We start from the raw sequence: 27,341 nt of genomic DNA, 5'->3' as shown, positions 1-27,341 counted from the left end.
TTACAATTGTTTGTATTGTAATATATTAAATGCTTTAACCACACAAAGCAATGTTGTATTCATAAACATGACACCATCATGAAAGACATCTTTCAACAACAGAATATATTTATATGGGCGGTGGTGGCGAAGTCGATAGGGACTTGGCTTGGGAACTGGAAGGTCACCAGTTCAAGTCCCCGAAAGACCAAGTGCTACCGAGGTGTCCCTGAGCAAGGCACCGTTCCCCACATTGCTCCCCGGGCGCCGTTCAAAATGGCAGCACACTGCTCCTAACACTAGGATGGGTCAAATGCAGAGAAATAATTTCCCCATGAGGGATTAATAAAAGTTCATCTTAATCTTAATCTTATTTGGAAATATTTTTACAAGGCACTCAATTGAGAATGTGATACGAGACATTTAGTCAAGTCCTCATACCTGGATTCCTATAAAGGCAGCGGCAAACAATTTCATACACATTTGGTCTGAGAAGAAGTAGTACAAAAAAACTGGAAATAAACAAGTAACAAAGTAGCTTAACAACATTGTTAAAGGAAAAATCCACAATACATCGCAGTAGGCAAACTCTTCTCTCGCAAACGCCTCAAGTGTTTACTTCTGTTCATACAAACAGCAGGTGCATATTTTAAAAGCTGATAAAACCACGGCTATAATAAGTTACTTATACCGTATTACAGTTAATTATACATAAAATACCTGCTGTTACATCACAGATTGAAAATACAACACAATTAGTGTTTTCTGCCCTTTGTGATCCAGTGTGATTTAACCCTTAACTGAAAAATAATGAAGTTCATCTGACCAATAAAACTGGGAGAGAACATTAAAACCAATCAACATCTGCAGCCAAACTCGGCACAAAACCAATCCCATCGTTTGAAAAATAAGGCTATACAAAACACTTGCTTCAACAGATCTCCATAACGTTTCATTACGAGGCTCTTAGCAGATATCAGTGTATCCATCCTCAGTGTGTGTGTGTAAGCTTTGAACGTCAAAGACACACAAAGCACTGAGAGACATATTATGGGATGAACTGCAGGGGGCTCCCAGCCTCGTGTCACCAGCTGCTGTGGTTCTGCACTCGAGCTTTGGCAGCAGCACAGTGGCCGTTAGTGCCATTTTCTCCCTTGGGAGAATGAGAGTAAGCCTTCGGACCCTCTGTGGGCGTGTCAGGCTCGTTCTCTGAGCTGCTCTCAATGTCACTGCGGACATCGTTGCACACCTAGGAAGCAGATGGAGCAGGAAACAGGATATTATTGTTTTGAGAGAAATAAGCTCAAACTACAGATGTTAATCAAATGAGCTCTAACACAGCTGTCCCACTTAAACTACACTGAATCGCTTAACAAAAATTAACAGGAAAGATGAAATCAAGCTGTGTGAAAGGTATTACAGCAGAGGGAGTCAACAGAAACTTACAGCGAGAAAAAGAGACGGTAAAAGGTCTCAAGCGGAGAAAGCAAACGAAGAAGAAGCGAGAGGAGTGGAGAAGGGCTCATTGGACAAAGAAAGACAGGATATCCCTCTCTCTACCCAGAGGGAGAGGAAACAAACAGCGTCTGCAGAGAGAACGACAGAGTCAGGCACAGCTCAGAGAGAAGTGCAGACGCAGCAAATTCATCACCAAAAAGCCTAATGGGCTCAGGACATTGATTGATTTTGTGTTCTTTTTGCCCCTCAAAATCAATGTTTTATTTTCCACAGGGTTGGGACATTTGTGTTCATCTTTGCTTAAAAGAACATATTATTTTGAATCCTGACATTCATTTATAGCCATTCATTTAGGCCACTTAGAACAAAGTTTGAGCTGCTCAAAACCTAATGAAATTATAGAAACTAAAAAGGTAACAGACAAGTAAGAAGACATTTGTTTATTTGCAGGTTTTAGTAGCTGCAGGAAGGGTATTGATTTGTATCCTTCAGCAGGTCCATACTGCAACATATTCCCTCAAATAATCTAGAGAATAAGGATTTAGTCAACAAAATGTAAAGAAATATTGTTTACGTTTCGGAGAGACAAGGGGATATCTTGTAATGTATTGTTATGCAACTATATAACATTAGGCAAACAAATAAGCAAATCTTCAAATTGATAGGCTGGAAGTATTGAGTGTCAAAATAGTTGGGCATTGAATATTTTTCTATCAGATCAACGAATGGTTTAATTGTTTTAATTTGACATCATATTACATGAACTCTCAGTAATGTGTGTGATGTGACTCACCTTGCCCCTCAGCACGGCTTTGACCGCTATACGGGCTATGAGGTAGGACCAGATGATGTGCAGCACTTGGAGGACGAGCAGTAAGAAGTTGAAGAGCCACCAGGAGGGGTACGGCCCCACTATGGCCCAGCTCTCAAACATAGTGGAGTTCAGGACCCTGGGGCAACAGTGAGACAAACAGATGCGTGATCAAGCTGCACGCTAACCATATTATTAACCAGCACTCCCCTAATGAGGCCCTTTATAACAGCACACAATGTAACTCCCATTTGGATGCCATGGCGACCAAGCAGGCGAGTAACATATCTCGAGTGTAGTGTTAGGTGATTGGATGGTGAGGTCACGTCTTCCTTTAAATCTGTGTGAGTGACAGGAGGTTGTCAACAGACCCACATCCCCCAGCAGAGGTTCGGATTTCAGTGCAGGTCGCTGCAGCTCGACACTCATCACACCAAGACACTGAATATAGCTGCTCAGGTTACTGCCGTCAATGATAGGTTCCCTATTGTCTCTCTCCCTCTCTCTCTCTTTCTCTCTCTCTGGACGCCTAGCTTCAACATCCAGGCCTCCGTCTAACCACCTCCATTTAAAGGGATACTACTTTGAAGTGGGGTCGTTTTAGGTTCTAATGTATGGCCAGTAGATGGTGGTCAGCACGCCCTAATATAAACTCAGAGACGGGACAGGAGTACCAGCACAGGAGCAAAGCAGTACATTGCTGTGGATGGGGCATACTTATGTTAGCCAACTAAAATAAGCCACATCTAAAATAAAGTGTTTATCAAATTGAAAATATTCTCTCTGCTTTATCTTGCCATCAGACTCTGCTAACAAAAGCAGTAATTTTACCTCGGGGTTGGTGCTCTACTGCTGCCTCGAGGTAAATGACTGCTCTTGTCAAAGCAGTATGGTGGTTTTGAAGAGAGCATAGCTAATGGTTCCACAAAAGTCTGCCTGATGGCAAGGTAAAGCACTTTGAATGGCTAAAATAGGTTTTGCTGTGTACAGCACTTTTTTGATTTACTTGCTTGCCGTTTATTTCTTCAAACTGGGTGTGTGCCGACCGCCATCTACTGTGACTAAGAAAGTGTACCTCATACAACCGCAGTTCAAATGATCTTTTAATTATTTTAAGACCAACAATTAGGAGACATCTCTGCGGTGCTTTGAGCAATTAGTAAAATAATGATGAAACTGTTAATCGTCCTGGAAATGACCTCATATGAAGGTGGTAGTTGTATAACTTATTCATAGCATGGCAGTCTTCACCTTGTTTTCAGAGTACAGGCCGTGTGCTACTGCTTACCACTGTTACTGAATACAAGATACTGTTTGTATTGAAATGTTCGTAATTTAAAAATCCAAGCACTGGATTACATTGTTTTCTCTTCAAGCCTTTGCTAACAATAATAAAGCTAAACGACAGTGTTATGCACACAATTACCAAATTAATGTAAGCCACCTTTAAAGCTATAGCTTTATAATAATTTCTTGCTAAAATAAGATATTATGCATTAATCAAACTCAATTTTATGGTAGAAGTAGTATTATTTACTGTGAGGTTGAAGGTGTTATTGAAACTCACCATATTGGATAAATAACTAGTCGTGTGATGAAGAATGCCACACTGAACACAATGAACAGGAAGTCACACAGGCGCTGGTACTTGGCATAGTTGGCCAGCTTGGCTAGCTGTAGAAAAACAAATGACAGAAGCAACAGTTAATGATATGTTTAATGAAGAGCGTTGTTTTGTTTCATTACCACATATCAACACTGTTTGATTCCTGGGTTCATACAACTAGTCTGTTTGGTTTGCAGCCAAGAGGAAGTGAACTAACAATAACTATTCATCTCCATCGTTTAAAAGAAAACTGACTTGAAACCAAAATGCTACTGGACAATATACTAATAAGAAATGACTGTTGTACATGTAGAAGTGTAGGCTTCACAATACCTGTATCAATCAATCAATCAATCAATCAATCAATCAATCAATCAATCAATCAATCAATCAATCAATGTTTATTTATATAGTCCAATATCACAAATGTTACATTTGTCTCAGTGGACTTCACAGTGTGTACAGAATATCAGTATGACAATACGACACCCTCTGTCCTTAGACCCTCACATCGTACAAGGAAAAACTTCCGGAGAAAACCCACAGTTTAAAGGGAAACATGGGAGAAACCTCAGGGAGAGCAACAGAGGAGGGACAGGACGGACAGGACGGACAGGACGGACAGACGTGCAATAGATGCCGTGTGTAAAAAGCAGTAACGTGTTTCTATATCTTCCTCATCTTTCCTTTATATGTTTAGTGTTGGTGTATCAGCATGTTGGCAATAACTTCTCTTCAATATCAGATATGTACTGTAAACAGATGGCAAAACACCCTTTTTAAATCACATTATATTCTCAGTCAAAAAAGATCCAAATAAAAAGTAAGTATAAGGTATGAGAGGAGAGGATTATTCAGGTTAGTTGAAAAAAAAAGAATTGGTGTTTAACTTGAATATAAGTCTGTGATCACCACCGTGTCTGACTGACCTCTAGCAGGAAGTCGGAGGCGTCGTGTACGCACATCACGAGACTCCCTACTCGCGTCATGTTGTTGACGTAAGAAAAGCTGATCAGACCAATCGTCGCCAGGTGATGGATGAACATTATCATGAAGTCCTGAAGTCAAAGGGAGAGAGGGATGGTTACATATGTGTACACCAAATGTTTACCTGTAAACATGTTAACTTGTTTTAAGTGTCTTTTTTAACACAATTACCACTTTTTTGTTTAATTTGAATCATTGTTTGCCATAAAGTCATCGTATAATACACTGAACAAAAATATAAACGCAACACTTTTGTTTTTGCTCCCATTTTTCATGAGATGAACTCAAAGTTGTTTTATGTTTCATGTGGAACCTATATGCTGCAGGTCTCCCTTGAAAAAGAGATCTATGATCTCAATGGGACCAATCTGGTTAAATAAAGGTTTGAAATGAAATGAAAAGATCTAAAACATTTTCTATATACACAAAATAACCATTTCTCTCAAATATTGTTCACAAATCTGAAAAAATCTGTGATAGTGAGCACTTCTCCTTTGCCGAGATAATCCATCCCACCTCACAGGTGTGGCATATCAAGATGCTGATTAGACAGCATGATTATTGCACAGGTGTGCCTTAGGCTGGCCACAATAAAAGGCCACTCTGAAACGTGCATTTTTGCTTTATTGGTGGGGGTCTGGGGGGGTCCGAAAACCAGTCAGTATCTGGTGTGAGGGGTAGGATTAGGGTTAGGGGTAGGGTAATATTGTGAATCGAGTGGCGTGTGTTCGTCGTCCATAACATACGCCTGCCCATACCATAACCCCACCACCACCATGGGCCACTCAATTCACACTTTTAGCTGTTTCCCAGTAGAGACTAGAGAGAGCTGTCAGAGCGGTTGCTCTCAGAAGAGCAGCATTGGGCGGACCAGATAAGACCAGAGAAGACCAGATAAGAACCAGTTAAGTCTTGGAGCCCTAACCCTAACCCTACCCCTACCCCTAATCCTACCCCTCACACCAGATACTGACTGGTTTTCGGTATGCCTGTTCTGAATTTCTTATTTTACCTTTCTATACTGTATCTTTCACTTTTTTGTTGTTTCACATTACCATTTGTATTTGAACCTTTATTACTATTTTAGTTTTATAAACATATTTATATATTCTTTTTCTTATCTTCGCCATTGTGTTAATCCTTTAACATCCCTTCGGATATCAATAAAAGCTTATCTGATTGTATCTCTTAATTCAACCTACATCCATCAGTTTTAATGTTAGTCTCCACAACAGCACTTCTGAAGGAAACATGACCACATGTGTACATTTCTGCACAAGATCGACAGACTAATCTTGTAGGATTTTAAATACTGAAGTTTAAGCGAGAAATAATTTGAGAGTTTGCAAACACAGTGACATTTTTTGTATTAGAACCTGAAAAGTGTATTGAAGTTTATTGAAGTCCTCACTGTTTGCATGAATACCTGCTCTTTTGCTTTTCTTGGGCATATGTATTCACTACCTTTGTGGTTTGGGGCAAACTGTAAAGTAATTACAATACAACTGAGCTGAGGAAGAGCAGTGAGAATCGCCTGGGGGGGATTTCCATTTCGCTTCATAAACACAACTCTACTTTAGCCTAGTTTTCCAGCTTCACATTCCTGATAGTTGCCATCTGATATGTCTAAAACATTCAACAGCAAATGTCTGCAGCTACTAGCTCCACCTCTCAGATGCTGGAATTTATGTAATTCCAACAGAGTTAGGCCTGCTCCATTCTGAAATCACATGACTGTGAGTGCCCTCGTGCTGAAAATACAAAGCATTCACAGACGGAGCAGTACCAGCTCCACCACGCCTCCCCTCTCACAAAACTAAAACATGTGACCTTCAAAAATTAACCCAAATGTACGATCTTGAAACCAAGCAAATTTAGAATCACTTTTGATATTGATGCACTGTCACTTATGTGCATACAATTGAAAGACTTTTCAACACACATAAACATAAACACTCACAAATATATTTCTGTCACGGAACAATAAAGGTATTAATGAAAGTTTCACATTGAGCAGCAACTCTGTGGATCCAGTGTGGTTTCACTCACCTTTCTTTTAATGTCAGTGAACTGGGAGAACATTAGGGACCAGTAGAAAGCCAGTTCTGTTACATAGTAGTAGTAAAGACCCGGAGTCATGACCTGAAGAGGAAGAAAGGTGAGACAAGTTCAAATTAGAGTTTTATTATTTGAAAGTATTTATTTTACACAGTGTTCAAAAGGGAAAGAATGATGTATGGCCACCACTGTGCAACACATCCTGTCCCGGTGAGTCACCATGAAGTTAATATATCATAAAGCATGAGAAGATGTGCCGTCCAGTGAAATGTGTTATGTATGTGTCTTAATCTGGTTCATCTCATAACAAAAGGCAGATCTGCCATAGTTCATAATTGATGAACTACATTTGAATTGATAGCTTTGATATGGAAAATCTGAATATGAATCTGCAGCGTGAGTTTTTATATGATTGAAATGTTACCAGTGGTCTGTGAATGAGATCTGCAAAAGAAAGTTAGCCGACATTATAAACCCAACAAAGAAACGGCATGATATTAAGACAGGATAAAATTAGATGAGATAAGATGGTTCTTTATTGATCCCTGTAGGGAAATGCAGGTGTCACAGCAGCAACAGCATAAGAAAGAACACAGATAGTACATATATTAACTGCTTTTTATAACATATTATAATTTATACAGGGAATAGGAGAAAGACTGTGAAGGTAAAGCAGATACTGAAAAGTTTCTAAAGTCAGATTCTCTGCCATTTACTCAACTGTTAAGTGACAGAAGTAATAATTATGGAAGTCTATTTACGCCATTAAAAGAAAAATGAAGATGAAACCTAAGATCTGTTTTTAATCTTTAAGTCTGTATAAAAACTTTTTTTTAATTATTGTTTTGTATTTCAGAAGAATACTCAAAATATTGAGAAAACATTTTATTATTTCGAAACACTATGTCATTATATTGAGATATTACACGTGTTGTAATGACTTACAGGATGTTCTTTTTAAATCATGGTCTTTCCTTGAAAAAACACAATTCATTTTCTGGCTTTTCTTGGTCAACTGAGCACCCGAAATACCATTAGGCGCGTTCACACCGGAGTACTTTTCCCGTTTAGTTCCGTTAGTACCTCTTATTTTGCATTGACACCAAAAAGAGTACTTAGTGCCGGGAAATGTTACCCCCATTTTAAGTGCCTGCTAGAGAGGTGGTACTATCCTGGGGAGAAAAAAGTACCAATTTCTATTGGCTGGGCGAATTGCAAACCACGCCCCGTAAAACTCTGAAAAGTTTTGTGAAGCCGCCATTGTTTTTGCTGGCATTATCATTATTAGCATTAGCTAAGTGATGTCAGCGGCTTCATTTGCGTAATCTTCCCTCAGGGAACTTATTCCGGTGTGAACGCGATCTGTACTTAGTGCCATGGGGGCACTAAGTACCGGCACTATGTACAGCAAAGTACTTGGCGTGAAACAAGTGATTCTATACAATCCAAACAGTTCAGTTGTTTACTTTGTTCAATGGTAAGCTGATTAGATAAACAAAGACTGGAAGTGCATCATACCTGATAGGGATAACCGTGCCAGCAATGCCGAGTATCCCACATCCAAGGAGTCTACAAACAAACATGGATTAGTTCAGAAAACAATCCAACCGACTGATATCTTTGGGAATATTCCCATCCAATCAAACATTATCAATCAAAAACAAACAATCACATCTCATTTCTCCTCCGTGTTTATAAGTGCTTCCAAGCTTGATCTGATTGTGTGCTCACCTGCCACAGAAACCGGAACCCATAGGTAAATATGCACAAATAAAATGTAAACCTCCACCTACGAGTGAACAAGAAGGAATTATGGGGAATTATGGGGCTGGTTAAGGAGAAACAGCACATTAAAAATAATAAAATATAGTAAGCATTCACATACCACTTACCTGGGTCTCTCTCCATCATAACATAATCTGATTCTTATTTCAAATCTTAATCCTTACAATAAACAAGTCTTGAAGAAACTAGAACCACTCAAAATGCTCTCACTCTCATGGGCTAAAACTGAAGTAGTGATATGGGCTCATACACAGAATACATAGACACACAGCACCAGAACACACAAGTAGTGTGTGCTCATGCATGCAGAGAGGTTAAAGGTGAACACAACAGGGATTAACCTACATGCTCTCACAGAACTTAGTGTGAGTGCTGGGTTTGTCTTGGTTCCTGCGGTTTCTAAACCAGCGCTGGACCTTTCGCACCTCCCAGTCCAGCTGCTTCGACAAGCCGTCCAGATGCCGAGAGTCTGGAGACTGTGCCGAGAGAAAACAGGGATGAGAAGACAGCTTGAACAGAAGAAACAGTTCCCAGTCCAAGCATATTGCAGTTTCTTTTTATATCAGAGGCTCTGAAGATAACACTCAGTGGGAGTATAGAAGTCAGAGAATAAAGAAATCCTGTGAAAACTGCAACAAAGAAAGGGAGACATTTAATCAAAACTATTACAATCGGGACAGAAATGTGCATAATATCATAAAATATGAATCACGCTATCGGTGCCCAGGGTGCAGTTCCCCAGTGGATTGTAAACAAAATGCATCACATTAATCTTATTTTAAAGAGAACTTTTCAAAATGCAAAGAGCTTTACACAGGCTGCATTTTAATATGGATTTATTCGGAGAGGTCTGACTTGCTGTTCAATACAAGATTCCTCAGCCTTAACATCTATTGTTCAATGCAATTATACACAACATGTAAATTAGACATTGTTATAATGTGAACGCAGCTTCACAGATGCTATCAACCATAGCTGATGCTCCAGAACATTAACTCTAATATGATGTAAAGAAAGAAGCAGACCTTTGTGATGGATGTAAACACTTTCTCCAGCACCGCATTAGAATGAGCTCTTCGTCCAACACCAGGGTGGATGAGGAGGCTCCGGGCACAGGGGCTGGCAACACACCTGAGGCAGAGGAGAGAAGGGGGGACGTTAAAACATCTAACTGGAGGCTTACAGGAAGTGCTTCGCTCACATTTTAAACATTGACGGGTGCTGAGATGAATAACCAGGGAACCGAGGAAATGTGTTCAACGAAATGTGAACATGTTTTTATTTGTACATGCGTGTTTATTATTTTAGAGAGAATAGCTGGAATACAAACAGCCACATAAGGAATCAGCTTACTGTATACACCTAGTACAAAATAATATACACAACAAAATGAATTATATTTTTGTCGCTGCTTTTAATTGAACTATTCAATCAATCAATCAATGTTTATTTATATAGCCCAATATCACAAATGTTACATTTGTCTCAGTGGTCTTCACAGTGTGTACAGAATATCAGTATGACAATACGACACCCTCTGTCCTTAGACCCTCACGTCGTACAAGGAAAAACTTCCGGAGAAAACCCACAGTTTAAAGGGGAAAATGGGAGAAACCTCAGGGAGAGCAACAGAGGAGGGATCCCTCTCCCAGGACGGACAGACGTGCAATAGATGCCGTGTGTAAATTGAAAAGATAATACATTTGCAACATAGGTAGTCCAGATGTTTGGAAATGCATGTGTGTATGATAGGAAGATAAATCCACGAGGATATCCATCCAGGACTTATGATCCAGGACCACAGTCACGACTCAAGATCCAGGGCTCGCGATCCAGGACACAGGACCGCAGGATCATCCATGACTCCGGATCCCGGCGTATATAGACACCAAAGAGAAAGAGATTTGGGGAAGCTGTGTTCATCGTAACGTGAGAGTACACAGGTATAGACAGAGAGAAGGAAGAGGTAAGATGTCCCCCGACAAACTAAGCCTATATCAGCAAAACTAGGGGCTGAATCTAATCAGCCCTAACTATAAGCTTTATCAAAAAGGAAGGTCTTAAGCGCACTCTTAAAAACGGATAGGGTGTCTGCCGCCCGAACACAAACTGGAAGCTGATTCCACAAATGTGGAGCTTGATAAGAAAAGGCTCTGGCTCCCATTGTACTTTTAAAGATTCTAGGAACAACCAACAACCCTGCATTCTTGGAACGCAATGCCCTAGTAGGACAGTAGGGTATAATGAGTTCTTTAAGGTAAGATGGCGCCTGCCCTTTAAGGGCTTTGTAGGTGAGAAGAAGAATTTTAAATTCTATCCTGTGTTCTATAGGGAGCCAGTGTAAGGCAGCCAGAACAGGAGTAATGTGGTCCCTTTTCCTAACTCTGGTTAGTACACGAGCCGCAGCATTTTGAATCAGCTGAAGCGACTTGACTGACTTCTTAGTACTCCCTGATAATAAAGAGTTACAATAATCCAGCCTAGAAGTAACAAATGCATGGACTAGTTTCTCTGCATCGTTTTGAGGCAAGATATGCCTGATTTTTGCAATGTTGCGTAGAACTATTCATATCTTAGAATGCACTGTAACTTTTATCCATGTATTTTTTCTTTTAATGTTTATTTTACTAGCTTTTCTTTGTAATGACTGATTTTAAATGCCATTTTCTTAATGTCTTTCATTTTTTGTAAAGCACTTTGAATTGCCTTGTGTTGAAAAGTGCTATATAAATAAACTTGCCTTGCCTTGCCTTGGTGACTGCACATTCGGTTTTTTCAGTTCAAGTTCCCAGATGTTGTGTTATGCGAACATATTTGAAAACGATAGCTCTTTTTTTTTACATTTGGTGGTATGACATGTTCACCAGTAGTAATATTAAATCTGTGCATGCATATTAGCTCCTGCCAAAATATGCAGACACGTGCCAGTAAAGGCAGGAAAATATTATAATTGTTTCCAGATAAACATGTTTGGAAACAATGTAGGTTTCAAACTTTTAATAAAATAGGCTTTGCAAATAAGAGAGCAAATGCTGAATGTAAAAATAACTTTTGTTTGTTCACTCAAATATTCAAAAGAGCCCCCTTAAGATGCAAAACAGCAACCACTGAAGTGCTACTCCCACTGTTGCGTCAGCTTGCTTCCAGCTCAGGCCCAGTGTGCAAAACCTTTCCTGTTATTTCAGAGAAAATACACAGAGCGTGTTTTTTTATCGATTCCTTTCAAAGGAAATTCACCGGCATAAAGTTTCAAGAAAATATTGCCATTATTGCATAAGCCTTACATCAGATAAATAATGAAAAACAGTTCAAACTAGCTGAAGGGGAGCTTTTTTAAATCCCCACTGATTCTGGGATGTCTCCTTCGGCATAGCAAAATGACGACCTTGTTCGACCCCTGCCTGTACTTCTGTTCTGCATTATGACTGCACAGTCCCTTTTCGCTGGGAAAGAAAGCTAAGTATTAATGCTTATATGAACAAAATCAGGAACGTTCTGGGACAAACAGATGCCACATAATGTGCAAAACGAGCTGTCGTAGTCGAATTGTGCTTGTGCTAATCGATAACACTGATGTTCATTCATAAATATTTATTTGTAAACGATTTTTTGCATCTCCATAGAGGCCATACATCTTTATTTTTGTGGAAGGCATAGCTCAAATATAACACAGATAGAATACAGGCTAAAATAAAGCAGCCAGCTGTGAGTCAGGTTCCGTTTTATGGGTCCGTTTTGATACAGACCGCTGGGCTGCGACAATGGCTCTCTGTGCGCAGTTACACACTGACCTTCAAAGACATCATCAAAAAGCAGGATGACAGGATAATTAATAAACAAGGACAATATTTATTGGTGTCACACAACATGCCTCAAGAGTAGGTATTAATATAACTATACGTAAGGAACTCATACCATTTTATGTCATCAAAATGACTTTGAATACAGTTTTATTAAAAGAGGCTCAATCAATATTCACAAGGTTACAGTGTGGCTGATGCAAAACTAGACTGAGAAACTGTTGCAGAAAACATTCCTGTGTCTCCAGCTGGGAAATGTAGGTCCGTGTCTCTCTCATGAAGAAAAGAGTCTTTTGTCAGAGCTGCTCTACTCACACTGACCTAACAGCACGCTGTAGCTAACTTTATCAACACTGTATTTGTAACAGATTCCTAAGGTTTGAGCCTTGGGAAGTTCAAATAGAATAAAGCTATTTGGACAAAACTAGCCCTCGGTCTACGAGGTCAATTCATGCAAGGGTGCTAAAGGGGTCGTTTGTTGTTGATTTAGAGCCAGATATATGTAAATACAAATATATATAAATGTGCAAACAAAAATAAAACAGACTTTTACATTTTATTTTTGTAAAATGTTGTGAATCTCTGTTTATATTAGATTAGACGCATACAATAATGCACTTTTCCAAACATTTCGGACTATTTGCAGAGGATTGTACAAACACAACAGTCTTATGCAATACAACCATTTGTTAATAAGCTGTAAGGTGCATTTTAGTCGTATACTGTACATTTCCACAATCACCTTAAAGAACTGATGGAAATCTGCGCCCTGCAGACACAGAATAACACAACTCAACGAGACTGCATTCAGAGTTTGTGGTAATGAGAAATGTTAGCTATGTTAATGCCTCAGAGAAAAGTGAAAACACATGGTGACAGTGAGTCACCCCCCCCCTACAACAACATGAAATGTCACTGTACTATTGTCTCATTCAGCTCTCAGAATATAAATCAACTGAACACATGTTTAGAAACCTACACGCTACTATTATTTTATACATGCAAATGTCAGTTTGGTTTTGACATCAAAGTTCAACATTCATCACAAGACTTGTTTTCTGGGAAATATTGTGTGTTGTGAACAGGGTTATATAATTGTTTACCCTTATTATAAAGTTTATTACATTTCTATAAACATTTGAGAAACCATTTTCATTTAGACATTTTGATCTACTTTCTGATCAGTCGATCCATCATCCTGTCATGAGGCTATAATCCATTTCCTGCAAAGTGTTAAACCGTAGAGGAATTCCCCTATGATGAAACCGCTATTGTCTGAGCGATGTGCAATGTGCTAGTTCCTGGTGAAGGGAATCTGAGTGATGAGAAGGTCACAGAAAGACACTCTTTAGTCCTCCCGGTTTGACTATCGTCTCACTGCAATAAGCAGCTTGACCTCTAAGCACGTTGTACTTGTCCTAAAATGACCTTTAATTGTGAATAATGACAAGTATGTAGATCAAAGTGGCTGAGTTATATCATTTTCATACCATCCAAACCATCTCTATACGTTAAAGAGTACAAAAAGTAATTCAAGGTGTTTTTGTACATGGTTCTTTAAGCGACCTTTTAAAGAGCAGTTTCCCTTCACATATTAAATGCACTTCATGACAGATTGAAAGCAAACCAGTTTAATAATGACTCTGTTGCTGACTGTCTTGCGCACGGAAGTTGGACTGGATAGGCCACTTTCATGTGGCCTTATGTTGTTAAATATTACTCAGGGAGATCCAAATGTCACAGTTTAAAACAATGTCAATGAGCAGTCAACATGCAAAGATCCTTGTATTGCGCTTACATGCTAAACAGCTGCAGAGCTAATGAGTTTCATTCCCTCCAAAGTGATTAGGCTCTTTCACATCAGGGACTCCAGGAGTGGCAAAGTGGCAAACATCTGTTGGGTTACAAATAAATAATATATTCATTTACAATAATTGCAATTGGGGTGTCCTGGTAGAGCGTGGGATCCATGCATGTCATCCTCCCTCTCTTCCCCTATTCAGATATTCAGTTGTACTAGCATTACATGCTGAAAGAAATCCAAATACTCTTTAAAAAAATAAAGAATGGGGGTGTGGTGTGCATGCAGAGACTGAATGTCACTCGCTAACAACAAACTATCCGAGAACCCTTAAACCAGAGTAAATGAAAAGTTAACGTAGCATGACTTGTTTGACTTCATTTGCCTTGCTGAAAGGATATGTTGTGCTGCCCTCGGAGACAATGTCCCATTATGTTGGTGATAAACAAAACACTGAACGAGGAGGATGTGTAATGCATTCAACATTTTGGTTTAATGTACCCTCACTTCCTTTTGGCAGAGAGAATACCTGGTTGTTATTCTATCAAGGGGGAAACAGTCAAAATGTGCCACAACAGATTACATGATAATCCTCATAATCTCAAACACATCTTAAACCTGTTCAACCCATGACTCGGCCTAGTAGGGCCGAGGCTTGCGCACAACATCACTGCCAACAGCAAAAGCATGATTATGATCAAACAAGAAGAAACTGGTCTCGAAGAGGCAGTTTGGTGAGGCTGTTGACGACAGCTGTTATGTTAGAGAGGGGAGCTGCCTGCATGGAGAAGACGAATCCTGTAGATTGAATATCCTTTGATGAATGTGTGTGAGAAGACAGCCTATCAAGGAGAATATGTGTGCGACAGACAAGTTAGAATAATGTCGACCTTTGATACGCTGCAAAGAGAACAAAGAACATACAGTATGTGATCTCAAGGCTTCTGATTGACAGAACGGAATTATCTAATTATGAGGACAACTTATCACATACTGTTAAATTGTCTGAGAAAACATTGTAAGGCTAAAATGAAGCAGGTTCTGTGGCTTCAAAGTCAGCATTACTAGAACTAGAGATGGCTTTCTGAAGAAAATGCACATGTGTTTTGCAATACTGAAATATAATAAAGTCAAAATACAATTACTGAAGGGAGAAGAAAAGCAGTTTAACAGGAAGTGAGGGAAGAAGTTTCACTAAAGTTTCAGCTAAAGTTCAGGTTAGAATAAAGGAAAGTAAAATGTGTATGAATGAACAAGGACGGCTTTTGGTTTGGGGAACGGAAGAATTTCATTTGTGTTGGCAACATGGAAAATCCAGAGGCCTGATAGAGCTGGAAGTGACGCCGTAAATAAAGATCATTTTCTTTATCAATTCATCCTAATGTTGATATTGCAATAATGTTATAGCTTGTTTGATTTGACCAAATGCCCGAAACACAAAGATATTTAGTTTGTTGTGAGAAATGACAAAGAGCAGCGTACATTTGAGAATCTTCAACCAGGGACTTGGTTTTTGCTTGTAGAAAAATACAAATAAATATAAATTACAATTTCAAAATAGTTGTATTTGTTGTTAATGGACTAATCATTTAAGTTGGAAGTATCAAAGAGCAAGCATTGCAAGGACAAAGTCAAAGCGAGAGATGGAAGTGGTTGTATTTGTATTTAGAGATAGAGCATAAGTAGAGCTATAAGCCATGAGTCAAACAAGGGTCTGTGGCAGGAAGTCTGTGAGAACACCCCCTTCTGAACCCAATCTCATCCGTGTGTGAATGCCTGACCTCTGTGCTATATTTAGTGCAGTGTGCGCAAACAAACAGCTCTGCCCGGGTCCAGGTTGTGCGGAGAGGAGGAGCTGGAGCTGTGGTGTGATGTCTTTATCTGATGAATAAATGAATGAGGCAGCCGGTGTCAGACAGCGGCAGAGTTTACGCTCTCTGATAACATCGCTCCGGATCATTCTCTGATCAGGACAGCCCGGAGAGGGACAGCCGGTCCAGCTCTGACACATGAGACAGCTGGCTCAGTGTGTGTGCATCTCACTGAACACCTCAGCAGCTCTCCTCACACACCTCCAATATCTGATTGCTTCTTATTTACAACCACTTGACCATGTCTAAATGAAACAAAGTCTGACGCTGAGTTTGGAGCTGTAAGTGTCAAGTCTAGAAACCATGCCCGAATGACAATAGGCCCTACCCATTTTGAATTGACAGGAGTATTTAATTATACTCAGGTAATTGTCTCCTACTTGCAATGCTTAGTCAACCTCTTTTCTCTTTGTTGTCAGACAAACATAGAAAGCCATTTTTTCATTAAAGGTCACACAATACTAATCCTGACTGTGGAGCTCTTACACGTTATGTAAGCTTTGATCACATAACTGTTTATAGCCATACAGTTAAAACATTAAAAGGCACGCCAATGACAATGCCTGTACTGTTGGATGTTAAAATGAAACATCTGGAATGAGCGGCTGTGAGAGCAGAGCCCAGATTAATAGACACCAGATTAAGTGTGTTACATTATACACCTAGCACTGTCTATTACTTTTTTGACATGAGGGCAATATGTATAAAATACTTTTCTGCATTGAGTATCTAATATAATGCAATTTTTTGTAGAGTCAATGAAGAATCCCTTTACAGGTAAAGTAACAAGATGAGAAAGTCTTTTGCCGTTAGATAAAATAAATGTAATGTAATAGGACAAACATCTCAATATTTGAGAGGTTGAAAACAATTCTCTGCAATTTTTGCATTTGGAATCTAGTTTATCAATAAATCGATTTAAATAATTGGAGATGATTTGTTCTGACTATCGGCCAATTGATTAGTCAACTAATCATTGCATAGAAGAATAAAAGCTTATGATACAATCTTCATCTTTCTTTCACTGTATAAACTGCCATCCCGAAAACCATTGTTTATATTTCTTTGTTTCATCTTTTTTCGCCATTCTGAACTGAGAAATCCAACATATCTATCAACCTGGCTTCAACACTATGCAAACAAATAACAGAGCAATTGTTTAGTTAAGCAATCAAAAGATGGAAACCATTAAGCAATAAGTCAAATAAAAGGGCGCATTTTAGCCAAAACAAATACTCTAAAGGGGCCTATCTGAAATGTGAGTAATAACGTGTATAGTCTGCTATGATGTTCATTTTGCTTGGTCCAATGCAACGCTCCTCTTATTCTTGTATCTTGAATTTAAAGGAAACAGGCAAAACCTTTAACAACTAACAACATAATTGTGAAAACTTTTTCTTAAAATACTGTATAAGGTCCATGGTCACCGCCTGTGTAAATACACCGTTTTAAGGGACCAATAACACAACACAAACTAAACAAACTTTCATATCAATATTTGAGAAGTAAGCTTGGAGTTGTTACCTGAAAAACGAGGTTATGCTTTTGGTTTAGTTTGGAATAACTACTTGCAGAATTGTCATGAAACTTGGTGGAAAGTAGCATTCTTTGAGTGTGAGGAAGATGGTAAGGCCTGTGATGATAAGATAAGATAACTCAAGGAAGTTCAAGTATGACAGGTCAAGTATGAAACAATAGAAATATTAGTTGCACACAACATTTGCTCTGGTTTGCCAAAGCAAAATTCCTGTAGAAGTTCTTCACTTGTTTGTGTAGCAAGACATGCAGGTGGCTTACATCCCGTAACCCTGGTTGGTACACACTTGGATGGTCCAAGTGTGTACCAACCAGGGTTCGAGTTATGTGGGAGGGGTCTGAGCTCCCACGGACGCAGTGAAATCATAGGCCTGCTGGCCTGGCGATTGTTTGTTTATATATTGTGAACGCAACGCTGCACAAATGTGGGTTTGCCTCACAGGGTGACTGTCTGTCTAGATGCTGTGTCATCTGTTTCATATGGGTGTTTCCATAGATCTAGTCTCTTTATTTCCCCCTCAAAATGCATCAGATTGATGCATTTAACTCCAAAATAAAAAATAAAAATAAATGCCGGCATGCCCCCGGACCCCCTAGAGGATTTGAGCCCCCCCAAAATATGTTCACATGAATAGGTTCCCAAATACATTTGCACATTTTTTTTAAATAGTAACCCCTGTCCATATGTTTATTATTGGTGTGTGTGTGTGTGTGTGTATGTGTGCGCGCGTGCATGCGTGCATGCGCACGCGTGTTAGTTGGAAAGACCCCCATAGAGCTCAGTTTATAACTCGAACCCTGGTACCAACCCGGAGTGTGCGTTTGTTTATGTGTGGGTTTGACAGCCTATTGTTGACTGCCATACATGACACGGTTTCCTGCTCCACTGTTGAACTTAGCTTCACCTTTACACAGGACCTGAGACATGATGGACACCTTGATCTTATAAGTGAAAAGAAGATGAAGCCGTTTCAGAGAAGCAGCAGGCTAGATGGCAGCAGTCCCTAGCACGCATGCACCAGTTAATGGCAGCTAAAGACACATAAGCAGATTGGTTAACAGTCAATTACCAAACTAGTCTAGAGTTTAGAGAAGAGAGGTGGTGGGCGGTGTTGCAGGCACCTTGAAGGTACAATAATGATCACACATGGTTCTTAAAAAGTAGAAGAGAAAGAGAATAACAAAAAAATAGATGGTAGTGTTTTGTTGGACGGAAGAACTACTGGTCACGAGGAAATGGTGTTTGACCAAAGAATTTCCCGAGTTAACACAAATGTGAATACTTTGGTCCAACCACTGCCAGCAAAGCCATCACTCCATTGTTGTGAGTAGACCTCTGTTAAAAGTATTTTCACCCCCACCCTTCAGGAAACAGCGGCATGAGCGACGTGGACACACCTTTCGAAGAGAATCCTCAAGGCGAAAATCCCCAAAGCCAGCGGCAAGGCAGAAAACAAGTGCCCCGCTTTGGGGTACTCCACCCCGGGAGCCGGGTCCGCCAGGTCCGCCCAGGTGACGTTGTGTGGGAGCCAGAACCGCTCGTTCCAGAACCAGGCTGAAAGAGCAGCCATGTTTCTGTGTCCCGGGCCCCGGACGGTTGGATGAAAATAAGTTATTATCCAAAAGAAACTTGATGAAGCCTCCTTCCCCTGGGTTACTTGTGCGATTAATTGCCTCCCTCAACTTTACCGTTGAATTGAAGAGGAAACAAGAGACTTCCGGTGGACATTTTCAAAATAAGACTCCAAACGGTGACCGTTAGATTTAGTTTGAGTGGCAATATCTCGAAGTATTATTATTTCCATATTAAGGTTTAATAGATATTTACTTTTTGTTGAGTTATCTTTATAATATTGCATTTTGTTTCTTGAGTTGGGGCTGATAGTAATCATCAAAATACAGTATAAAAACTATGCTGCCTCATATTATTGAAAATAATGAAGAAGATAATTCAATTGGTCTCAGAGAAAACATAACCATCACCCTTTTTTTAGGGGTGAATAGGTGAAAAGAGTGTAATGTGTGTCCAGTCCATAGACTGTATGGGTCCAATCACGTTAAATTGGAATCATTGTTTTCTAATATAAATGTGAATGGCAAATTAGGCTACAAACATAATCAAAAAGTGTTCTACATAAGACCAATTTAACTACCCAATTCGTTAATTTATTGTAACCTTGAGTCAAGTCATAGATTAGGTTTTAAATAAACATCACGTTTATTTAGAAACAAACAAAAATACATTGATGATCCATAAATCAGTCACCCTAGAAATAATCAGCGAGCCAGCCTATCAAGGGCTGATGGGATGCTCTATTAAGTTGTAGTGTTGGCTGTTGTGAAATTATTATAATTTGCCAGTTTTGACTTGTAAATGATAAGACCCCTGACACTTGCCAAAAAGCGCAAATAAAGTAACGAATTGTCCACATTTCGTCATCTTGTGTAGGTCAATCTGGTCAGCTTCCGGTATTTATTGGCTGTTGTCAACAAGCTTGACAGACCTTGGCTGCCCTCCTGAGATGAGGGCTGGAATTGAGGAAGTGAACGCGGGTCCTCCCTCACCGAGGGGATGGGTGCCATGCATGTATGGGATCCATCCCTGCTGTTTCCCTGGTGGAGCCACACTGTTGTCAGAAACGTTCATATTTAACTATGGTATGGTGGTGTTGTATAACCTATACACTGGGAGATTGTACTGCCTCCATTCAGTAATCCGATTGATAGGGTATCTTTAAAAGGTATCTTTAAAGGTGCCGAGATACAATTGACGACTTGTGATCGATGTGATGGCGCACACTAGTGGACAAAATAAACATTGCAACTACAAATTGTTAAGGAATATTATGTGACATCTTGACCTTTATATTTTGTGCATTTCAAATTTGCTCAAAGTTTCTTATAAAGGACAGACATATTATTGTTTTTTCACAACACCACAATGGTGTAGTGTTACGAAAATGGAGCATCGCTCCATCCGTGTTGTTAAGGAGGGATGGGGCAGCTGCAGATCTGTCTGCTGTCTAATTATAGATGACCATTTGCCCCTTTAGAGCGCGGTATTATTAGAAATCTCACAGGCCAGTTGACTCAATAACTATGCAAGGGGTTTCAGCCAGGGATCCTGATTTAAACAAGTGGTAAATGATGTGGCTCCACGGTCTACAACAAAAATAAGAAAAAGTAACACGATAGTAGGATCAAGCAGAAACAATAATGGAGGAATTTTTATAAAGTGTTTCAACAATTATGAAACTGGCAGGCAGGGAATGTATATTACCACTTCAAGGCCAGAGGAAATAGGCTTCCCACTGACTTTCACGCTCCCTTGAGCTGAATCTCTTATCAACAGAGCACTGATGGAATACACTGGCATATGGTGTAGGACAGATGGCCGTTAATGATCACACATGGGTGAGGCCTCAGGCAGGACTATAAGAAAGGTTAAAGTAGACATGGCTAGAAAATGGTAAAGGTGAAGAGTTTAGAGTGGCAGCCTGACTGAGCTCAGGTCAGATTACAGGGAGTCTGCTGCAGAGTGTGTCCTGCAGGCACACACCAGCAAGTGCAAACGAAAACATTACACACGAACACAGGCATCAAGTTCAATAATTTATTCCAAAATAAATCATTATAAGAAGTTCAGAAGAAAAACAACACATGTGAGTGTTAAGGCAGGGTAAGGCACTTTAATTTGATAAATGACGTCACATTTAGTAAGATTAAGGTCAGGGTTTGAATATCGTGTAAGGCAAAGTGATTAAAATCCCTTAAACTTTTAAGACTGGGTAGATTTAAAACAACAACTTGTTTCGAATCAGTAAAAACAGAAGTAAGGGTTTTCTGTCCATAATACGACAGAAGCGGGTCAACAAAGCAGCGCAGGTATTTTCTGTTTGAGATTTAAACATGAAGGTAGTCAGGTTTAGGCACAGTCTTCACCTAACATCCCCCCTGAAATGCCCTGGGTTAGACAGTAGTTCTAGTGTAAATCCTTTCTCAGCTTTCACCTGTTCATCAGGCTGCTGTCATCCATCACATGTGCTCTGGGTGGTCCTGCAAACATTTGATGAACTCTGTCACTGGATGGCCGTTGAAGCAGACATTGTGAACAGCAGTGAAGAGAGGAAACCTGGCGAGGTAAAATAAATAATTTAAGAACAATGGATATTACCAAAGAAAAGGTTGAACATTTTGGGAAATTGTCCTATTGGTTACCTATATTAGAAGATTGGTACCACACTTACAAACTCATGTAACCACTCGTCGCTTTTGTATAGATTAAAGAAGCAAAATATGACAAAGCAAGCTGTTTTCTCCTGTTTTCAGTCTTAGCTGACAACTTTAGCTTCATATGTACTCTAATAACATGAGGGTGGTACCAATGTTCTCAGCTAACTCACAGCAAGAAAGGGTATGATTGAAATGTCCCACTATTCCTCAACATTGTTGCATAACATGATGTGAACACAATCACACATTAGGTTGAGATAGCATATTCAAATGGACCCAGTTATACTGACACGTATCAGTAATTGTAGCAATGATAATGTCCCAACAAGCCATCTTTTGGATAATCCCTGATTTGTCTCCAGGTTCACATTTGACTGCTTCCCTTCATTGGTCTGCTACCTTTTCAAAAACAATTTATTATGTCTTACTTACTTTAGCTGTGCTTTTCTTAATAACCTCTCCATAAATATGTTCACTCACTTATTTTCTTAGCATAGTTTAGGTTGTATACCTTCTGAATGTTACCATGGGTGTATGCGTGTGTTGGACAAAATAAGACAATCTTACTTCTCCACCAGTTGTTTCTGTTCCAAGATAACGTGGACCTCTGATGCGGTGGCTGGACCCTGAAGCTTCTGACCGTTCAGCAGCTCGTTCTCTAGCTGCTCGATGCTCTGAAACAAAAGATTGTTGTCTTTGTTTAAGTGTCTGATAATCCTTTTCACGAGAAGGGAGTGATACAGACAAACACAGAGGAAGAGGAAATCTGTTCACTCGTACTTTTCCTGTTTTGGCGAAAGCCTCTCCGATCTTGCGGTTGCGTCCACCGTAGCAGGTCGTGATGAGGTCAGCGATGCCGCAGCTCTCCAGGAAGGTGGCGGGGGAGACGGGGCAGTTTGTGCAGAAGATCTTGGCGAAGGCGATCATCTCCATCAGGCCGAGACGGATCACCGCTGCCTTGGTGTTGTCGCCGAAGCCCAGGCCATCACAGAATCCTGCTCCCACTGCCACAATGTTCTGCAGACACAAGAGCACACGCTGCTGTCATTGGGTTGCACTTTTTACAGGTTGGGGTTAGTACTAATGCACAGGAGGAATCTAACTGTTTGGATGAGAAAGAAATGCCTCCAAATAGATCACGGTTTGCCTCTTTAATGCCTTTGATGCTTACACACACCCTGTTGAATACTGTTTACATATTGAACAAATTCTAAATAAAACACAGTGAGATTATAAGTGATAAGAGTTTTTTTTTATCCATTCTGCACCTTCAAGATGATATGTACTTTTTACAGCGCACAGACATTGAATGGCATTGACATTTCTAAGGCACTCAGATGCTGGTGACAATAGAAATAAGTAAATGTGTTTCGAAGGAGGAGAGCTCACCTTGAGCGCCCCGCAGATCTCAACAACATCAGCCTCCTCCACCACCGTCACACGGAAATTGGTGGTCTGCATCAGCTCCTTCAGCATGGGCCAGTGGGCTTTGTCTTTGCAACCTGTGTCCAAAAGTTACAAATAAATCAACACCATTTCCCATAATGCAGCACTTAAGAAATGTATACTGTATAAAACAATAAACATGCATTGGTAAGACTAGACAGAAGGAATAACACCGTTTTGTTCCATCAAAACCGTTCAAAATAAATGTCTAAAAGTTATATATTAAATAGTAAGGATTTATTTTTTCAGACACACCAAAATGGTGATGTGTAAAAGTGTGTTTTTTTAACTTCATTTCAAAACATATTTTACACAGCGTAGCCCAAAGTGTTACCATGAAGATTACCATGTGGTCTACATAACATAGGAAAACCAAATCTGAGGCATGACATTACACCTATTTGATGATAGTTTTGAACAATATCATGTATGTTAATTGCTGTATTATGTAATATGAATCTGTCATGTTGCTCAATGCGATTCTTTCTCAAAGTTGATGTTTACAGCTAAAAACATGTCAACAGAGAGTTGTATATTGTAAGCATGCATCCAGACTCAAAGCAATACTGTGCTCTACTTTCATAGTAAAGTCCTATCCAAAGGACAAATTCAATTAGATTCCCTTAATTATCCTCCGTACCAATGGTTGTTTCACAGAACTTCTCGTCAGCGACCTCGTTGGCGATGTTTGCTCCCATGAGGACCATCGTTGTGATGTCCAGCTTCCCTCTGATGACCTCTGAGATCAGCTTCAGCCCCTCTGGACCCGCATCCACCCCCTGGAGCAGCAAGTTTAAAAATTAGTATGCAGAAATACTTTCCCTTTGTTTTGTGCATAGTGAAATTCCTGCTCCAGAATGATACAAATCTGGTATATTTACCAATTGGTTCCACCCACAAATACTTGCTTTGATGTATTGGTGCATAGCAAAAAGAAATACATGAATAGAAAATACCGGAAAAATGCAATTAAAGTATTAAAAACCCTATTAAAAATAGTTATGTTCTTTCCATTTAAGCTTCTTTGAATTTGAAATGTGATATATTATAAATGTATAAGTGCTCTGTGTGGATCTTCTTTTAGATTCTAACATCACAGACATTATGATTGTACAGCCTGGCAAATAACTAATAAAAAGTGAAAATGGGGGGGTTACCTTGGTTGGTTATTGGCGAATGGTTACACAAGCCAACAAAAATGTATGACATCATCAGTGGCCAAAATCTGATCAGCTCATTTTCAGACAGGTTTCTATATAAATGGACACAAAGTGAGAGAATCTTTTCTCCTGAAACTTTCAGAATCTCTTTACACAGAGGGGACACATGTTGATGTATAAAATACATGAAGAAGTGGATTTTGCATAATAGGTGACCTTTAAGTAAAAACATATTGACCAAAAAAAAAGAAAGTTTCCCCTTAATTACTCAGCAATGTTTATATCCAAAATAGTTCAAGTTGGAGTAGAAATGTCAAGACATGTTGCAAATATTATGTTATAGTACCATATGTTTCCATATAAAACGTAAGAAAGACGTTACCTTGATGAGAGACATGCCTACAGCATCCTTCTTGATGTGGTCTTTGATGGTGTCACACACTCTCACGATGAACTGGTGAGGGATCACGAAGATGAGGATGTCGGCTCCTGTCACAGACTCAGCTAAGTCTGGAACAGCCAACTGAAGGAGAGAGAGGAAAGATGGTGAAACTTTACTTTATATCACAACACCAGAAAGTCATAAATGTAATCCAAGAGTGCTTGTTTACCACATTGGGGGGCAGCTTGTGGCCGGGCAGATATTTCACATTCTCGTGGTCGTTGTTGATGATTTCTGTGAGTTTACGTCCGTTCACCGTCTCCTCGAACACCCACATGTTCACTGTGGTGTCGAACCTGTCATACTTGGCTGCGTTGGCACCCACAATCTTGGCAATGGCAGAGCCCCTGTGGACATGGAGGTACACAGTGAGAGACAGCGGCTTGTTGTACTTCAAGTTTCCCAAAAAAGATTAAATGTCCTGATGTTTTCTGTTACATTGAAATTATACATTGGTTTAAATTAATGGTCCTGAAGTGATACTAGAGACAAATATATGAAAAAGTTGTCTGAAATCCATTCATAGGTTTGACAGTTTATATTGTGTTAAGGGAATTGTGCGATCAAATGTGTTAACATTGCTAACCTTAGTTTCTCTGATTAGGTCATCTCTTTGGGAGTGAACCTTAAATCTATGTGTGATCAACAGACGTGTTTAGGGGGTGAGGTTTTTGCATACTGTGTCTGAGGGGTATCTGTATATCCCATTTGTCTTGTATGGTGTGATGGTTTTGCCCCCTGGTATCAGCTGGCCTCCCAGAATGATGTTGTAATGTAAATCTGCTTTGATGTTCTCTTATAAAGAGAGCCTGTCATACTTGCAAATACAAAGGTCCTTATTGCTTTTAATACGAATATTGTGTTGCTGTACGTTTGTTACCTAACTGATTATTCTCTCTAGAAGACCACAGCTGATTTTAAAGCTGCTATGACAATTGTTTTCTGAAATGACTGACTTTTTTTAATTCATGTATTTTTACCAAAAAAAGTGATTTGCTTTTAAATAATAAAAGTTGGTTTTAGATTATTTGTGCTTGTTTCTCATAGTTGGTGATTGATAGGCAGTAGTGTATCTACTTCCAACAGTAAACAGTTGTTAAATGACCCGTAACCCTTGACATTTGTAGTGAACACATTCAGTGTCACATAACTGGAATAGTTCTTCAGCTGTTTTCCCGGACAAGAATAATACTACAGGTGAGAAAAAGAAAACCGTGGGACAATTATCTGGCAAGAGAGGAGATGTATTTTAAGCTAAGAGCAGCCACTTAAACTTTATTTATATCAAATAGAGAATAGGATAGACTACACTGGCAAACGGTCCACCACCTGATTATTTCTCCAATATCATTTTGACTTTTTTCCTGTCATAACTGTCCTTATTCAAGAAATTAGTTAAGTATTTTCCATTTGATCCTTCTTTATTCTTTAAATCCACTGTTTTTACTTTGCAGATTGAGTTTTTGCATACATGATGAATGAAGTACCAAAAGTATCCAAAATCTCTCTAGACCAGCAACAGAATTATAATTTTGCATACATTTTAGTGCATTTATAATAATGACAATTAAATACGATGTAATATTAACTGACAAGAGTCACACCACTACATCATGAGTACATAATATGTCTGTTACAAGTTGCTTATAATACTACAATCCTACTTTTTTGTATGCACAGGTTTGAATGCAGGTCCATTATTACCACTTTACTTTTATGTTAAGTATCTTTAGTATCTTAATTCTACAGACTGCTCTGTCATGCAGGCTGAGGGATATCAACACCACCTGAAGGCTGACTCAACACAAACATTGTAGTTATAAAAAGGGGGAAATGCCTTCTAAATAAATATTTTAGGAGTTCAAGTTTAAAACCCTATTGAAAGCAACATAAATGTTGCAGTTCTTAACTCTATATTAATTATGTTTCTGCTTTACAAAGGATGAAGTTGCATAGGCTATGTTCCTCCAATATTTCATTTCAATACAGAAGACACACTTCTCTATTTCAGCTTCAAACTACTCAAAGTTAATACAAGTAGTGATTTTACTCACCAGTTACCAGAGCCGATCACACAGATTTTCTTCGGTGCTGCCATGATGTGTTTGACCTTCCAGACGGAGCTGCTGCGGGTGCGGAGACACACTGAAGCCGGGACAAAGTGTATTTATACCGGACACACAGCTGAGGCTGGCCCGCCCTCTGCGGCTGGTTGGTCTGCTCGCTCGCCTCTCAGGGACACACTCTCTCTCTCTCTCTCTCTCTCTCTCTCTCTCTCTCTCTCTCTCTCTCTCTCTCTCTCTCTCTCTCTCTCTCTCTCTCTCTCTCTCTCTCTCTCTCTCTCTCTCTCTCGCACGCACGCGCACGC

General features: G+C 39.6%; 2 protein-coding genes across 3 annotated transcripts; both read right to left on the bottom strand.

Moving 5' to 3' along the window:
* Positions 1-570: 570 nt before the first annotated feature.
* On the bottom strand, positions 571-19,380 carry cers5 (ceramide synthase 5). 2 transcript variants are annotated; one of them, XR_004552211.2, is made up of 11 exons: positions 19,091-19,380; positions 9,710-9,815; positions 9,030-9,160; positions 8,631-8,688; positions 8,418-8,468; positions 6,891-6,983; positions 4,784-4,912; positions 3,816-3,922; positions 2,231-2,387; positions 1,426-1,565; positions 1,154-1,228 (listed from the first exon to the last, which is right to left on the bottom strand). XR_004552211.2 is itself a non-coding variant. In XM_034083932.2 (10 exons), exons 1-10 carry the CDS (start codon positions 19,261-19,263, stop codon positions 1,064-1,066), a joined length of 1,170 nt encoding a protein of 389 aa, XP_033939823.1. In that variant the 5' UTR covers positions 19,264-19,380; the 3' UTR covers positions 571-1,063. The 2 variants fall into 2 exon arrangements, 1 of the variants encoding a protein (XP_033939823.1); XM_034083932.2 differs by lacking the exon at positions 1,426-1,565 and having other exon boundaries at positions 571-1,228.
* Positions 19,381-21,291: 1,911 nt separating this feature from the next.
* LOC117447364 (glycerol-3-phosphate dehydrogenase [NAD(+)], cytoplasmic-like) lies at positions 21,292-27,137 on the bottom strand. Its single transcript, XM_034084074.2, has 8 exons — positions 27,028-27,137; positions 25,143-25,320; positions 24,914-25,054; positions 24,012-24,150; positions 23,315-23,427; positions 22,706-22,942; positions 22,493-22,599; positions 21,292-21,824 (listed from the first exon to the last, which is right to left on the bottom strand). Exons 1-8 carry the CDS (start codon positions 27,069-27,071, stop codon positions 21,728-21,730), a joined length of 1,056 nt encoding a protein of 351 aa, XP_033939965.1. The 5' UTR covers positions 27,072-27,137; the 3' UTR covers positions 21,292-21,727.
* Between the last annotated feature and the right edge of the window lie 204 nt (positions 27,138-27,341).

Source organism: Pseudochaenichthys georgianus, chromosome 5 (genome assembly GCF_902827115.2).
Source record: "Pseudochaenichthys georgianus chromosome 5, fPseGeo1.2, whole genome shotgun sequence".
NCBI classification, from domain to species: Eukaryota; Metazoa; Chordata; class Actinopteri; order Perciformes; family Channichthyidae; genus Pseudochaenichthys; species Pseudochaenichthys georgianus.
Note: the sequence above shows the minus strand (reverse complement) of the source record. Positions and strands in the feature narration are given on the sequence as shown.

Coding starts and splice junctions, on each gene's coding strand:
- cers5 (XM_034083932.2), bottom strand. CDS start 19,263: ATGGCTGCTCTTTCAGCCTGGTTCTGGAACGAGCGGTTCTGGCTCCCA. Junction 6,984..8,417: donor GGCACGGTTATCCCTATCAG/GTATGATGCACT, acceptor CTTCCTCTTCAG/GTCATGACTCCGGGTCTTTA. Junction 4,913..6,890: donor TCACTGACATTAAAAGAAAG/GTGAGTGAAACC, acceptor CTTTGACTTCAG/GACTTCATGATAATGTTCAT.
- LOC117447364 (XM_034084074.2), bottom strand. CDS start 27,071: ATGGCAGCACCGAAGAAAATCTGTGTGATCGGCTCTGGTAACTG. Junction 23,428..24,011: donor GTTCTGTGAAACAACCATTG/GTACGGAGGATA, acceptor TTTTGGACACAG/GTTGCAAAGACAAAGCCCAC. Junction 22,600..22,705: donor CTTTCGCCAAAACAGGAAAA/GTACGAGTGAAC, acceptor CTTTTGTTTCAG/AGCATCGAGCAGCTAGAGAA.